Raw genomic sequence first — 15,686 nt, 5'->3', positions numbered from 1 at the left:
GGGTTAATAAAAGAAGATTGAAAAAGGAAGACTAATAATATTAATTGTTCCATTCAATGTCAAGACTACGACACGGGTGATAATGCATTTAGACGTCGGACCCTTAGGGAACCTTTCATACTCAGTAGAATATTTGCTCCCAAACGTATAAAAAATTAAATAGTTCCATTAATCAACTTCTTTGATGGTTTCGATAGGACTGTGTTTCATACATGACCATATATGAGCGTCTAAATGCATTTCAACAATTACGATTTTCCAACTTACGAGCGTTCAGCGCAACAATAAGCATATGTGATTTTAATTTATTATCAATATTTAATTCTTTTATAAAACGATAAAACAGTTTTTATAAAGTTATAACGATTAAATAAAAGTCATAGGAACAGATTTTTTGAATGGAATTATAAATTTAATGTCGTTTACGACAGACATTAGTATAGTTTTACAAAACTTAAATTAACTTAATATAAAAATAAATAAGCATCACAAATGGTCCGACATTGACCAAATCATAGAGTATACAAATTCCAACTAAATAACAACAAAGCTCACTATCGGATTGGTATTTTTATATTCTCATTCGGGACGAGACCAGTGTTGCGCAAACGCTTGTAGTCATCACACACATTTGCATAGTTAAAGAAAATGATAACTCCCTAATTAAATATACTTTACCATTAAGTGCAAAATGTATGTCAATACTTATATCTAATTAATAATGTCAGATATAAATTAATAGCTAATATTACTGGGATTGTTTTCGACCCTTAGGTCATCAATTATCCATCTAAATAATAAACGTGAATAATTTGTATCTTTGCTGTAAAAATCAAAGATAAGATAGCAACATTGTTTTGGTATAAAATTATCTATCAAATGTAATTCTGTGCACTACACAGCACAGGGTTTGGTTTGTTGTAAAGTATTTTGTAAAATAAAAATACATATGGGAAGCACAACACCAAAACAGATGTCTCTGACAAGACGTGACGAAGCTGACTGGCGGCAAGGTCATTTTATTCACATTTATTATTCTGTGTTAAAATACTTCAATTCCTATATTATCTGACAGAATGTTTTTTTGGTCATTTCCTTCATGATACCAACGTCAAAATTAAATGATCAATCCATGTCGAGCATTTAATTTTGATGTCTTTTATGAACATTCTAGAATGTTGGTAATATAAATCCTAAGTTTTTTGTTAAAATTAGTAAACAATTCTGATATTTCTGTTTTTGATATTGTCTCAGCTTAATAATACTTTTCAATGAAAATTATAATATTTATAATTGTCGAAATAAAAAACAATCTGGATTTGAATGGAGAACAAAACTCCACAAGTATCATTCCTAGACCTTAGGATGTATTTGGTATATAATTGTTTTCAGGGTGGATTTCAAGCGGTGAGTTCCCAGTACTGTAAAAGTCTCTCACCAGAGGGCAGTGCCATTGTTTGTGGTCTGATGAAGTTTATTTCGATTGTCTTGAACCTCTTCTTCAATTCAGCATCAAATAACTGTAAAATAAAAAAAATAAAAATAATATATAGATCATCACCATCACTCACTTGTGCTTATCTGATTTATTTGAGGTCAGCAAGATGTTTTACAATCACTGAACAAAAAGGATTCGAGCAGGCTCTATGACTGGCCGGCTGCATGATGTCAACTCCCTTTGGGAATGCTTTTGCTGATGTCTTGATTTTGTATCACTTTTCTAGTGGTTGTAATGTTGAAGGGCTGATGGTAGTATCAAATAGGATTAAAGGATAATACGCATGTTATGTAGGTATTTGCGGCGATCTGAATGGGATATGCTACACTCCACTTTATATAAATATAAATAGCGACTCTTGGCTTCGCTCGGGTGCAATGCTGAATCTAAATATACTACAGAATGTTTTACAATATTCACACTATTTCAGTCATTAGACAAACTGCTGTTAATGTTTACTATCCCTTAAGTTTAAATATGTAATATCTTCAAAAATATTTAAATGACACACTAAAGAGTCTGCCATACTGATCTATATTTAATGCACAATGTATTTAAGGTACTTAATTTAGGAATATTGTCGTATTGCTTAAAATTGCTTTGTCAAAAATAAGCTATTGTTTCTCATTAAAAGGATTAAAAATGGTTGTTAGGGGCAACTCCTAAAAGAAAGACATACACCATTTCGGACTTTTTGAAGACCTTTTTATATTAACGCAAAATCCGGTGGGTTATTTTTAAGATCCAAGCACACGGAGGGCCAGAGAGCGGCAAGCGAGTTTATGTAAGAGCAAGAACTGACCGCCGAGTCCTCCTCGAGCGCCAGGCTGAGCGGCGGGTCGCGCTCGGCGGCGGCCAGCACGCGCGCGGCGGCGGCGGCCACGCCCGCCTCCCAGTGGCCGCGCAGCGCGCGCACCTCCCACAGCGACGAGCCCAGCGCGCGCGCCCGCGACGCGCTCGACTCCTCCATCACGTACGGGTCGTTGGACACTGCCGCAACATGGCTCATTAGTACATGGGGCCATGTTTGTTTATATAGTATTTGTCATTTTTTCTTTAGTTAAATATGAAGCTTGTATTAGGAATGGACACAGTAATTAAGGCATCACGTCAATGGGCTATAGTTGCAGTCTATTTTACACAATGCGCGTGATATTTGATGGTAAGTGACTAATACTCACTGATAGCTGGGGTGTCTTCGCAACAGATCATGCGCTTGAGTGCGGGGTGTCGTAGTAGCAAATTAGCTACCAATTGCAGTAAACCTTTAGAGTCCTCCGGGGAGCCCACCAGAGCCAATCGAGACATACGTTTAGCGAAAGCTGCCACCAGACTTTCAGGTAAATGTCTGTAAAAATTAAAAGAGAACTATTACTAAAAAATATATATATGTCAATTCAAAGTCGAGATGTATTCTGGCTTTTGTGGCTAAAATTTGGATTTAAAAGAATGTTAATGAAGCAAATAACAAAACACTGCACTTTTCATTTCAATTGAAAAGTTAACTCACGTGGAACTGAGGAAGATGTCTGTGAGGTGCATTAGGCGCTTCTTGTACCGAGTGGCAAACATTTCCGGCTCAAACATGGCGTAAAGACGATCATACATATCAGGGTAGTCAATGTTGTGGTGTCGCACCAGCTCTAGTACGCCCTGTAGTGCGAGCATGCTGATTGGTCCGCCTAATCAAGAAAAAAACAAGATTAAAGAACAATTTAGTGACAAAGTCTTCACCACAAAATATTTACTATATGTTAATTTGGGATGTTTTAAGCAGCTAGATAACACAACCATTGTGTCTAATGGAATATTACAGTTAGAAAAGTATTCAATAATATTGTACCCGCATCAAGACTGTCGCACAGCATGTCCGTGGCTAGATGGGGTCTGTTCAGAAGTGGCATCAAACGCTCCACAAGCAGCAGTAAGGCGCGGCGATGGGTGCGCGGCTCTTCGCACAGCGGCCACTGACACGCGAAGCTCCAGCAACGATTGGCAAATCGACGACACACAGCCGGATTGTACGGGAAATTAGGCTTGCCTGAAAATAATTCATAGAATCATTTATATAGAACTTTTTTAGTAGTTATTGATGTTGGAGGCATTTTTCGTGAATTATATTCTGATCTTATACAGCTTACAAACTACATTCAAGTGATTTTATAAATAGACAAAGAAGAATTCTTTCTACACTTATAATATTAGTATAGATTCATATGGTAAATGACTTGACATAATCATTGGATTATGTACACTAATATTATAAAGAGGAAAACTTTGTTTGTTTGGTTGTAATGAATAGGCTCAAAAACTACTGGACCGATTTTAAAAAATCTTTCACTATTCGAAAGCTAAATTAATCCCGCATAACATAGGCTAAATTTTATTTTGAAAAAAAATAGGGTTCCGTAAGATATTTTGCGTTTTTCGGACAAAAAAGGAAAAAAATCTACCAAAAAAGTTGATTTTTTGTGTATGATGCCTAAACAAAAGTACTAAAACTAAAAGATAGAACTATAAAATGTTCTAACTCCGGTCATTAGAGGGTATAATGGCCTCCGACCCTAAGAACCTCATCAGATTCGTGGCTGATGTTGGTCTGGCTAAGGTGTTGTGATCACGAATTGGAGGTTTATCACAATAGATCCAAGCGCCGGTTGCAGTAATTCTTCAAATGTGACCGTGCCTCAGCAGTAGGGATATTAGAAGACTGATTATGAACCATTATCTACGCGGGCGAAACCGCGGGCGACCGCTAGTTTACTATAAACATGCTGCATATTATGACTCCATAATAATGAACAGTAAAACTATCTCACCTTCAGAAGCACACAGCACTTTCATTTCATTCTCATCATTGTCTCTGTCTTTACCCTTTCCTTTATTATCCAAGGGGATCTTTGCTGCTAAAAGTTTGTCTAAAAGTTCCAAAAAGTTTTGCATGTAAATAGGTGATGGAGATCTAAAACAAACACAAAATACTGTTTTAGTTAGTTCAATTATTGTTACTGAATTGCAATTGTTCTATTTTGTAATTGAAAAAATAGTTTATCATATTAGTTTGATTTATAAAAAATATTTAAATGAAAACCATCCATCCATCCAATCTAACTCGACTTTATAGAAATTGCGACATACAAGCTTCTTAGCTTTATAGTAAGGTATATACATAAAAGCATAACAAGGTAATGAATTGTGCGAATATTCTTACTTCCGAAATGCGAGTGCAGCGAGTACTTTGAGACCATGTTGTTGCATGTCTCTATATTCCGTGAATTCTTGAAATCGTGTGATTGGCGCCGACATTGAAGTTTCAGAGTCAAGAAGCACCAAGAAAATATTCTGATAAAAACATTATATAATTAGTGAAATTACAATAAAATACACATCAACTCATAAAATGTAAAGAATATCAGAAACCAGAAAACCTGAAAATTAGGTTTTCACACTTCATAACACATATATATGTCACCAGTATAAAGTGTATTGAAATTCAAGGAAAAAGAATAATTAATAAACACTAATAAATAGTATCATTGAGTTTATACCTTAAGTCTAACAGAAGGGAAAAAGTAGCCAGTAGTATGTTCTAATGGATGCTTCCCTTCAGCCTGCAGCAGTTTGCAAGCTGTCACAAGAGCTTGGAGGCGTGAGCTGGTCTTGCCACGCCTCATACATTCTAGTGCACGAACAATGGCTGCTTCGTAACATTCGCACAGCCATCTTGTGTATTCTGCTTCTGGGCTGTGGTCTGGCAGAACATATTACATTAAAATCTTATAATGCAGGCATTTTGACATTATTAAATGTAACACAGAATCTCTATTTTAATTAAAATTAAATAAAGACATTCTATTTGAATTTATAACATACGCTTAGTTGAATAGAAAAGTTAAATATAAAAAACAAATAATAATAATAAAAGCACTCTCACATTTATAATTCATACGCTAGCAATAATACAACACATTCCATTAAAATCAAAGAAATTGTTTGGTTTTTACCTAGTCTCTTTTATCCTTTAACCAATATAGAATTCAGAAAAATATTATGAGCTAGCATGATGGGTTAATTCACAATTAATGGTTATTCAATAAGAACTATATCTAGTTTATCAACGTCATTTTCTTGTATCATATAAAAAAAAATAAGGATTTCAGTAAGCCGACATCACTTTTGTACATATTTGTACATACAACTTGTTTATGGTACATAATATATTAGAAAAAATTTCTTAAAATATTATAGAAGCAAGAGCCAAGAACACATGGCATATTTATTATGTTGTGTAAAAAAAAAATAACACAAAAAACAGTAAATAGAACAATTATTAGTTTTCATATTTGTTATTTAGAATGGATTTTAAAAAGACAATTTATTATAAATAATTTTAATTTATAAGCACTGAGTAAATGAGTAAAACAATGGCCTTATAGCATCAGCTTAATTATTTTAGTCATTAAGAAATTCCATCCATTGTCTTTAATAAAATTATTTTATATAAAAGATCGATTATTCCGTAATTAGACTGCTTACACGAGGATACATCTGTCTACAGGTCTACTGTCGATCCTTGATTTTATATAAGCTAAAATGACGCATTTATAAACTTCGATTTAGGCAAATTCACGGATAATTTATTACTTTTAGCCAATACATTCCGTAAAGGCTTCTAAAATATATAAGCCTTCGAATTTGTTAAGGAAGAATTTTTCCTCTAAGAGTATATTTCGGGACAAAATCAATATTTTTATCATGACAATACACTTTACCGCTTAACATACCTATTGGTTTCAACGGGACGATGTGTTGAATTAAATCGCCTCTTTTTAATAGCTCCGTGAATATGACTTCTATGGTAAGCAGCAGCGGTGTATAATTCTCGGTTTCAGCCTGAAATTAAATGAAAAATAGTTAACATCGGAATCGTAACCTAAGACGCAATTTTCTTATTCAAAACAAATAAAGCATGGGTTAAATAAGCTTACCTCAAACATTTGTAGGATATCAGCGAGATTATTAGCATGTTTTCGTGAGTTTAAAAACTCATTTGCTTTATTGCGTAGCTGTGCTGAAATCATTTTCGATAAATTTGGTTGAACAGCAGCCATTTTTGTATTCAAAAAGACTTTAAGCACAGGCGGCACAGACTCATTATTACATTTATAAAACTCACCCCACCCTACTAATGTATTTTTATCATTTGCCGTATTTTGAAATATACATATTTCCTTTTTAGACTATTAGATTTTTTCAATCGTTAATATCATTAAACATACTATTTTAAGAGATCTGATTATTTAAAAACATAACTTTTGCAGTTAATTGTGTATTTATCGAGTCCAGTTTAATCATCTGTAATAAGGAGCAATAGACAAGCAAATCAAGTGATAAGTGATTAGATTTGTCATTTAAGCTTCTACCTTTTAGGTTATATGTCAAATAGCGGCGTTTGTTTTGTTTGCGTCTTTTATATTATTTTAGAATTGTAATAAATATAAAATAATACAGGATGGACGGTGATTTATATGACGAATTTGGCAATTACATTGGGCCAGACCTTGAATCCGATTCTGATGATGAACAGAGTGTTTACGGACAAGATAATCGCGATGCTGATGAAGATGCTATGGAAGAAGACGAGGACGCAGACGCTGAACCTGAAGTTGCCCCAATGTCTGTTGTACTACATGAAGATAAACGGTAAAGTGATCACATTGTATAAAGGGGTGCCGTTAATATAATACTGCACAATAGTTTTAAGTCCTTGCTTGTTAGCTTGTTCTTATAAACGTCTTCATAGATGTGCAAGACCAAATTATTATATGGCAATTTTAATTATTCTAGATATTACCCACAAGCCGTTGAAGTGTATGGACCAGATGTAGAAACTGTAGTTCAAGAGGAAGATACTCAAGCATTAGACAAACCGCTTATAGAGCAAATTAAGCACAAGAAATTTCAGATGCAAGAGCAGCATCTGCCTGAAACGACATATGATATGGAGTATTTAGCAGATATGCTTGATAACACAAATTTAATAAGAAATGTCACTCTTATGGGACATTTACATAATGGTTTGTATTTAATTCAAATTTAAAAATATATTACCTACACTTATCTCATCTCTTATGGATCCTCAGTAGAGAATACTCAAATCTTCTTCTAAATAAAAATAATGTATGTTTCTAAACTATTCTCCCCTTAAAAAAACCTTTTAAAGGTATTAAATAAAAACTTAATACTTTAAATGTTACTTATGTATACTTTTTTAATGAAAATTTATTTAAACAAATGATATCATATTGGTTAATGATTATATTTTTTGTTAATTTCAGGCAAAACATCCTTTGTGGATTGTCTTATTCGTCAGACTCACCCTAGCACAATCAACAATGAGACAACAATACCTATGCGGTACACAGACACTCTGTTTGTAGAGCAAGAGCGTGGGGTGTCTATCAAATCTATGCCTGTTACATTGCTTTTAAAAGATATTAAGGGCAAGTCTCACTTATTGAACATTATGGATACTCCAGGGCATGTTAATTTTAGTGATGAGGTCACAGCTGCCCTCAGGATATCAGATGGTGAGTACCAATCTTTTAACATTTAGTTTATCAGACAATATTCTAGTATTAATAGTAATACTATTTACAAGGAATTCAGATTTGTATATAATAAATCTGCAAAATTAGGCTTTAGATTTTTACTTCTATTTTTTTAATTTATTGTATATTGACAAAGTTATTAATGAAAATTTATTTTAAGGTGCTGTACTGTTTGTTGACGCCGCTGAAGGAATAATGTTGAACACAGAACGCCTCCTCCGTCACGCAATTCAGGAACGTGTTCCCCTCACTCTATGTATAAATAAGATTGACAGACTCGTATTAGAGCTGAAGCTACCTCCCGCGGATGCCTATTACAAATTACGTCATATTATTGATGAGGTGAATGCAATGGTTGAAACCAATCAACCTCAAGACAATCCAGATGAGCCTGCGATAATTTTCTCGCCATTACTAGGTATTTATATATAAAACATAATTCTTTTTAAATCATTATATTAAGCTTCAAATAAAGATAATCGAAACTAACTTTCGGTTTTTCTATTTTACCGTGTATTTTGTATCCATGCACTTTGCTTTGATGAATTTAAATTTGAGTATAATATAATATCTGCTTATTTAAAATTTATTATACTTTTAAATTAAATTCCTATGTATCAATCAATACTTACCCTCAATTTATCTTTCCAGGCAACGTATGTTTTGCGTCTTCGTTGTATGACGTTTGCTTCACTTTGGAATCATTCGCTGCGATGTACGCCAACGCTCACGACTGCGGCCTGCGAGCGTCCGACATGGCGGCGTGGCTGTGGGGAGACGTGTACTTCAATGCTAAGACCAGACGATTCACTAAGAAGCAGCCGCATGCTTCCGCACAGAGGAGCTTCGTGGAATTCATTTTGGAACCACTATACAAAATTTTTGCACAGGTAATTAACATACAATAAGGGGTATATTACAACAACAGCCTGTAAATTCCCACTGCTGGGCTAAAGGCCTCCTTTCCCTTTGAGGAGAAGGTTTGGAACATATTCCACCACACTGTTCCAATGCGGGTTGGTGGAATACACATGTGGCAGAATTTCTATGAAATTTGTCATATGCAGGTTTCCTCACGATGTTTTCCTTTACCGCTGAGCACGAGATGAATTATAAAGACAAATTAAGCACATGAATCAGCGGTGCTTGCCTGGGCTTGAACCCGCAATCATCGGTACAGATGCACGCGTTCTAACCACTGGGCCATCTCGACTCAAGGGGGGGGGGGGGTATATGAATAAAACAATAAAATTATGATGATGATATTTATTTTTTATTATAGGTGGTCGGTGACGTTGACGACACTCTGCCAGCAGTGCTGGACGAGCTGGGCATCAAACTTACGAAGCTGGAATCAAAGCTCAACGTCCGGCCGCTATTGCGCCTCGTGTGTAGCCGGTTCTTCGGAGATTTCTGGTAAAAAAAATCACATTGACAAAATATGATATGATGAAACAAGTGGATTTTAAATTAACATGGTTATTTTTATTATTAAAGTTATTAATTTCGGGATATTTACCATGTTTTTTATTTTTGTTCGGTGGTGCTCGATATTTCGACATTGTCTACGAATGTCTTGTTCACGAGACTGAAGTGTGCGGGTAGATACCTAGATCTGGTAAATATCCCGAAATTAATAACTTTGATGAAATAAGTGTACAAGAGAGAGTGACGCGGCGTGTGTCGCAGCGGGTTCGTGGACATGTGCGTGCGGCACGTGCCGTCGCCGCTGGGCGCGGCGCCGCGCAAGGTGGCGCACGCGTACCGCGGCGCGGCGGGCGCGCTGCACGCCGACATGGCGCGCTGCGACCAGGCCGCCCGCCTCGTGGCGCACACCACCAAGATGTACCCCACCGACGACTGCACCTTCTTCCTGGTGAGCCGTGGTTGAAACTTTTCCTGACTCACTAAATTATTAACGCATACTGGTCACCCGATGCGTCATCAGCTGATTTTGACCTATAACAGCCCTATTGCGGTCATATTTACTAACTTTACTTAACTTTGGTGGTAGGAATTTGTGTAAGCCCGTATAGTTAGGTGCCACCCACTCGTCACATATATAACCAAACAACCATACTGTTGTGTTCTGGTTCGAAGGGTGAGTGAGCCAAGGTAACTACAGGCACAAGGGACGTATAATCTTAGATTTGATAACCCAAGGTTGGTGGCGCATTGACGATGTAAGAAATGATTAATATTTCTTAGAACACCATTGTCTATGGGCGGTAGTGACCGCATACCATCAGGTGGCCCGTATGCTCGTAAAAAAGAAACCTAAACTCTGCAATAAAGTTTTGACTAAAAATATGACAAAGTTATGATCAGACCGGCATCAAATTACCACGAAAGGTGGATGTTTCGAAACTGCGAGCTAAATAAAAAGACTACATTGCTTTGCAAACCGATAGGTGCTGGCGCGCATCATGTCGGGCACGCTGTACGCGGGGCAGAGCGTGCGCGTGCTGGGGGAGAACTACAGCACGCAGGACGAGGAGGACTCGCGCGTCATGAGCGTGGGCCGCCTCTGGATCTACGAGGCGCGCTACAAGGTGACACCCATACGTTACTATACTTTACATTACATTATATTTGATACTTTTTAAATATGATTTTAAAAACCAGTCAAATAGCCTATAGAACAGGTCACGGAATACATTATTAAGCTTTGTCCTGTTCTATAATGCACACCCTGAAATTAGTTATTGTAATAATAAGTTCCTGTTTGTTATTTGTAGGTGGAATTAAATCGTGTGCCCGCTGGTTGCTGGGCGCTCATAGAGGGCATAGACCAACCAATAGTGAAGACGTGCACCCTGGTGTCGGCTGATGAAGACGAGGAGTTACATACGTTCAAACCTCTCCGCTTCAACACACAGGCTGTTGTCAAAATTGCCGTCGAACCCGTTAACCCTTCCGAGCTGCCAAAAATGTTGGACGGTCTGAGGAAGGTAAGAAACCAGCTATAAAACCAATATGGAACAATTACTTTGAGTTTTAATAAAATTTCAGGGTACATCTCATTGGTTAATATTGATATTCTCTAATAATCTACAATAATCTTCTGGCTCTGATTGGCCTATTTATTTCTCCTTTAGAGACCCATGTTTTTTTAGTTATGGTAACATTAATTCATGTATTTCGTAAATTTTGGTAATTACATTATTTAGTAACAACAACAACAACAACAGCCTGTAAATTCCCACTGCTGGGCTAGAGGCCTCCTCTCCCTTTGAGGAGAAGGTTTTGGAACATATTCCACCACGCTATTCCAATGCGGGTTGGTGGAATGCCATGTGGCAGAATTTCTATGAAATTTGTCACATGCAGGTTTCCTCACGATGTTTTCCTTCACCGCTGAGCACGAGATGAATTATAAAGACTAATTAATAACACTGGGCCATCTCGACTCAATTATTTATTTAGTAAGATAACGAAAAAAACAGAAGACGCAAATGGTATTAACTAAAAGGTTGTAATTTTAATGGTAATGTATATTGACACGTTGAAAATATTAAGATATCCAGTTTAATGAATGAACGTTGAGTGGCTAATATCTTTTTAATATTATTTTTTTTTAAACCACCCAAGGAACTATGTATAAAAATGTTTTGGAAGATAATATATTGTATATAATGTCGCAGGTGAACAAGTCGTACCCGGTGCTGTCGACGCGCGTGGAGGAGAGCGGCGAGCACGTGGTGCTCGGCACCGGCGAGCTCTACCTCGACTGCGTCATGCACGACTTGAGGAACATGTACTCCGAGATCGACATCAAAGGTACAGCCTCTTGCCAGACCATGCGATACCGGAGGAAACCTATTGAGAGTCTGTCTGATGATGATTATGTCTCCTTGTCGTTTTAGCTAGAGCTTCGGTGATAGTAAAAGTATAAAGCTGGTACTTGTTGAATTACTGAGTATCATGCCAGTTCTTCCCAGTAGAATCTAAATTCCGCAAAGGTAGCTTTACTTATTATAATAGGCTATTTGAGTGGTTTTTAAAAGCCATTTTATATTATTTAGTAGAGGTTATGGAACTCAGTAAAAGTTGATTTTTTTATTTCTTTCTTTTTCTTACATATTTGGCGAAAAATATCATATTAAAAATTCCATATTTAAATAATGCGCAAAAACGCTACTTGGATAATATGGCGCTGCAGTGGGGTCGGTGACGCCACTTTGCTGTATTTTAATCTGTGGTACATATAGTAGAAAAGCAAGGTTTACAAGAAAGTGACTTCATCATAAGCCCGGCCAATCAGGAGCGTTTTGCGTCACGTGACAAACGTTTGAAAAAATGCATTTTTATTTATTCATTTTTGAATAAATTAAGTATTATTTTCAAGTTTCGTTAGTATATAACCATTTTTAAACTCATAATATACACTGATTACAATAATTCACAATTTATTTTTCGCATTGTCAAATAGCTTATTCTCTAAAATGACAAGTCAAAAGTCTGCTTTTTTGTATTGAACCGGATTTTTCTGATTGAATTTTATATTCACATTGTCAGTCCGGGTAAGCATATCCATATATCATTAAGACGTCTTGATATTAGACAAAAAACAACAACTTGTATAGTGTAAGTTGGCTTGTGGTGCGCAGTGGCGGACCCGGTGGTGTCGTTCTGCGAGACGGTGGTGGAGACGTCGTCGCTGAAGTGCTTCGCGGAGACGCCCAACAAGCGCAACAAGCTGACCATGATCGCCGAGCCGCTGGAGCGCGGCCTGGCCGAGGACATCGAGGCGGGCGCCGTGTGCGTGGCCTGGGACCGCCGCCGCCTCGGGGAGTTCTTCCAGACCAAGTGAGACCACCAGTCCCATATAATGCCTTAAAAGTAAAGTAAAGTAAAAGCCTGTAAATTCCCACTGCTGGGCTAAGGGCCTCCTCTCCCTTTGAGGAGAAGGTTTGGAACATATTCCACCACGCTGTTCCAATGCGGGTTGGTGGAATACACATGTGGCAGAATTTCTATGAAATTTGTCACATGCAGGTTTCCTCACGATGTTTTCCTTCACCGCTGAGCACGAGATGAATTATAAAGACAAATAAGCACATGAATCAGCGGTGCTTGCCTGGGTTTGAACCCGCAATCATCGGTTAAGATGCACGCGTTCTAACCACTGGGCCATCTCGACTCATACACTCACGACTATAATGCCTTACTCAATGATATATCAATGTGAGAAGCGCAGAAATGTTAGAATATAGTGATCATTTTTTCTCGTTGGACCTTGTCAAAAGGACGTTTGATTTGGTCATCCGTTTATTTAACTAACATGACTATATTTTTTAAATGTTAAAAATGAGTAACTACTGAGTTTCTTGTCGGTTTTTCACGGTAGAATCTATTTTCCTAACTCATTTAACAATTAAGTAAAGCTGGTAGCTTCAGAAGTGCTTGAAAAAGCTTACTATAAATAAAGTTTATTTTGATAATATTTAGTCTAATAATGTAAAAAAATATAGCTTTATGTCTCAGTACAATAGTACAAAATAATATGTATGTGTGTTTTTTTCTATAATCTCCAGATACGATTGGGACTTGTTAGCGGCGCGTTCCATCTGGGCGTTCGGCCCCGACGCGACGGGCCCAAACATCCTCGTTGACGACACCCTGCCTTCGGAAGTCGACAAACATCTGTTGGCCTCTGTCAAAGATAGTATCGTGCAAGGTACGGGCTTTAGTCATTTAATGTTCGGTTTCGGCAAAAAGAATGTCAGTTTAACCACAAGCTCCAGAGACGATCCCATACTGGGCAGTACATAGTGTATTTATTTATTTTATTATAATTGGGAAACATACAGTATACACCACATACATTATAAAGCAATTAATTCGTTCACACACCAATCAAGTTTCCACTTAAAACTAATTCATGCATTAAACAAGCAATTAAGTAAATTATAAATATTAACTATTCATACACTGCATAAGAAGTGCATCGTATTTGTTCATATCGAGTCTGTAAGCTAAGGTGACCACTTCTTACCTTACCAGTGTCAACTTTTTGTTTCCTACTCTACAAGGATGAAATAAATCGGCAGGTTTCCAATGGGGCACGAGAGAGGGTCCGCTGTGCGAGGAGCCAATCCGCAACGTCAAGTTCAAGATACTGGACGCCGTCATCGCGCAGGAGCCGCTGCACCGCGGCGGCGGCCAGATCATACCCACGGCCAGGCGGGTAATGCAGCCACTTTATTATTACCAATGCCTCTTAAAGAATTCTAAACAAGCTAATAAGTCTGATTCCACACCACTTCTAAAATAGTTTGTTATATTTACTGCGAAGCAGTCGAGATGGCCCAGTGGTTAGAACGCGTGCACCTTAACCGATGATTGCGGGTTCAAGCCCAGGCAAGCACCGCTGATTCATGTGCTTAATTTATCTTTATAATTCATCTCGTGCTCAGCGGTGAAGGAAAACATCGTGAGCAATGCATGTGACAAATTTCCTAGAAATTCTACCACATGTGTATTCCACCAACCCGCATTGGAACAGCGTGGTGGAATATGTTCCAAACCTTCTCCTCTAAGGGAGAGGAGGCCTTTAGCCCAGCAGTGGTAATTTACAGACTGTTGTTGTATATTTACTGCCCGAATTATTAAAAATAGTGCTACAAGTATCATATCTTTGACTGCACTATAATTTAAGTGCTTCATAGGGAAAAAGTAAATTAATTATAATGTATATTTGAAAAAAATCATTTGGCGCAACTTTTATACATTATACAAATATCAGATTTTTATATACGGAAGTCACTTTGCGTCGTATATTTGTTTAATATTTTATTTGCAATAGTATTTCACTTGCAGGTAGCATATTCAGCATTCCTGATGGCCACTCCACGTCTGATGGAGCCATATCTGTTTGTCGAAGTACAGGCTCCCGCCGACTGCGTCTCCGCAGTCTACACTGTACTAGCCAAACGTAGAGGTAATGATTCCTCATTTGTCAAGTACTTCTTGATGTTCTGTGCAAAAAATAAACAAAATACAATCATTAAATTTATCATCCTCAGGTCACGTGACTCAAGACGCACCGGTGCCAGGCTCTCCACTGTACACCATAAAGGCGTTCGTACCCGCAATAGATTCCTTCGGCTTCGAAACGGACCTGCGTACTCACACGCAGGGTCAGGCTTTTTGCCTGCAGGTTTTCCACCATTGGCAGATAGTTCCCGGCGATCCTCTCGACAAGAGCATCGTTATTCGGTATATTAATTATTAAATTAAATCCTAATTGACGAAGTATAGTCCATTTTTTATATGTATAATATTTATTTAATAATGTTATTTTCCAGACCTCTTGAGCCGCAGCCCGCAACGCATTTAGCGCGAGAGTTTATGATTAAGACTCGAAGACGGAAAGGTCTGAGTGAGGATGTGTCCATCAACAAGTTCTTCGACGATCCCATGTTGTTGGAGCTCGCCAGACAGGATGTACAATTTAATTAAAATAAAAATATTCTATTTTATTTTTTTATTTTTTTGTTATTTCGAAAATACCTCATTTCTCGTTTGCAGTTCCTAATTATGTACCATAACCAGAGGTTGTTGATAAAATCAAA

At 37.3% G+C, this 15,686-nt stretch overlaps 2 protein-coding genes across 2 annotated transcripts; one reads left to right on the top strand and one right to left on the bottom strand.

Annotated features, from left to right (window-relative positions):
* Nucleotides 1-17: 17 nt before the first annotated feature.
* LOC124541990 (nucleolar complex protein 4 homolog A) lies at nt 18-6,662 on the bottom strand. Its single transcript, XM_047119939.1, has 10 exons — nt 6,487-6,662; nt 6,283-6,391; nt 5,047-5,249; nt 4,710-4,840; nt 4,318-4,460; nt 3,342-3,539; nt 3,009-3,180; nt 2,680-2,846; nt 2,301-2,488; nt 18-1,520 (listed from the first exon to the last, which is right to left on the bottom strand). Exons 1-10 carry the CDS (start codon nt 6,607-6,609, stop codon nt 1,401-1,403), a joined length of 1,554 nt encoding a protein of 517 aa, XP_046975895.1. The 5' UTR covers nt 6,610-6,662; the 3' UTR covers nt 18-1,400.
* Nucleotides 6,663-6,906: 244 nt separating this feature from the next.
* LOC124541979 (116 kDa U5 small nuclear ribonucleoprotein component) lies at nt 6,907-15,590 on the top strand. Its single transcript, XM_047119927.1, has 16 exons — nt 6,907-7,201; nt 7,346-7,575; nt 7,837-8,088; nt 8,270-8,527; nt 8,761-8,999; nt 9,392-9,525; nt 9,799-9,985; nt 10,521-10,661; nt 10,848-11,060; nt 11,754-11,889; nt 12,720-12,918; nt 13,647-13,789; nt 14,163-14,299; nt 14,932-15,052; nt 15,138-15,330; nt 15,420-15,590. Exons 1-16 carry the CDS (start codon nt 7,011-7,013, stop codon nt 15,571-15,573), a joined length of 2,928 nt encoding a protein of 975 aa, XP_046975883.1. The 5' UTR covers nt 6,907-7,010; the 3' UTR covers nt 15,574-15,590.
* The last annotated feature ends 96 nt before the right edge of the window (nt 15,591-15,686 follow it).

The sequence above is a fragment of the Vanessa cardui genome, chromosome 2 (genome assembly GCF_905220365.1).
Source record: "Vanessa cardui chromosome 2, ilVanCard2.1, whole genome shotgun sequence".
Classification (NCBI taxonomy): domain Eukaryota; kingdom Metazoa; phylum Arthropoda; class Insecta; order Lepidoptera; family Nymphalidae; genus Vanessa; species Vanessa cardui.
Note: the sequence above shows the minus strand (reverse complement) of the source record. Positions and strands in the feature narration are given on the sequence as shown.

Coding starts and splice junctions, on each gene's coding strand:
- LOC124541979 (XM_047119927.1), top strand. CDS start 7,011: ATGGACGGTGATTTATATGACGAATTTGGCAATTACATTGGGCCAGAC. Junction 8,089..8,269: donor TGCCCTCAGGATATCAGATG/GTGAGTACCAAT, acceptor ATTTATTTTAAG/GTGCTGTACTGTTTGTTGAC. Junction 11,061..11,753: donor TGTTGGACGGTCTGAGGAAG/GTAAGAAACCAG, acceptor ATAATGTCGCAG/GTGAACAAGTCGTACCCGGT.
- LOC124541990 (XM_047119939.1), bottom strand. CDS start 6,609: ATGGCTGCTGTTCAACCAAATTTATCGAAAATGATTTCAGCACAGCTA. Junction 4,841..5,046: donor TCCCTTCTGTTAGACTTAAG/GTATAAACTCAA, acceptor TGTTTTTATCAG/AATATTTTCTTGGTGCTTCT. Junction 3,181..3,341: donor GTGCGACAGTCTTGATGCGG/GTACAATATTAT, acceptor TTTCTTGATTAG/GCGGACCAATCAGCATGCTC.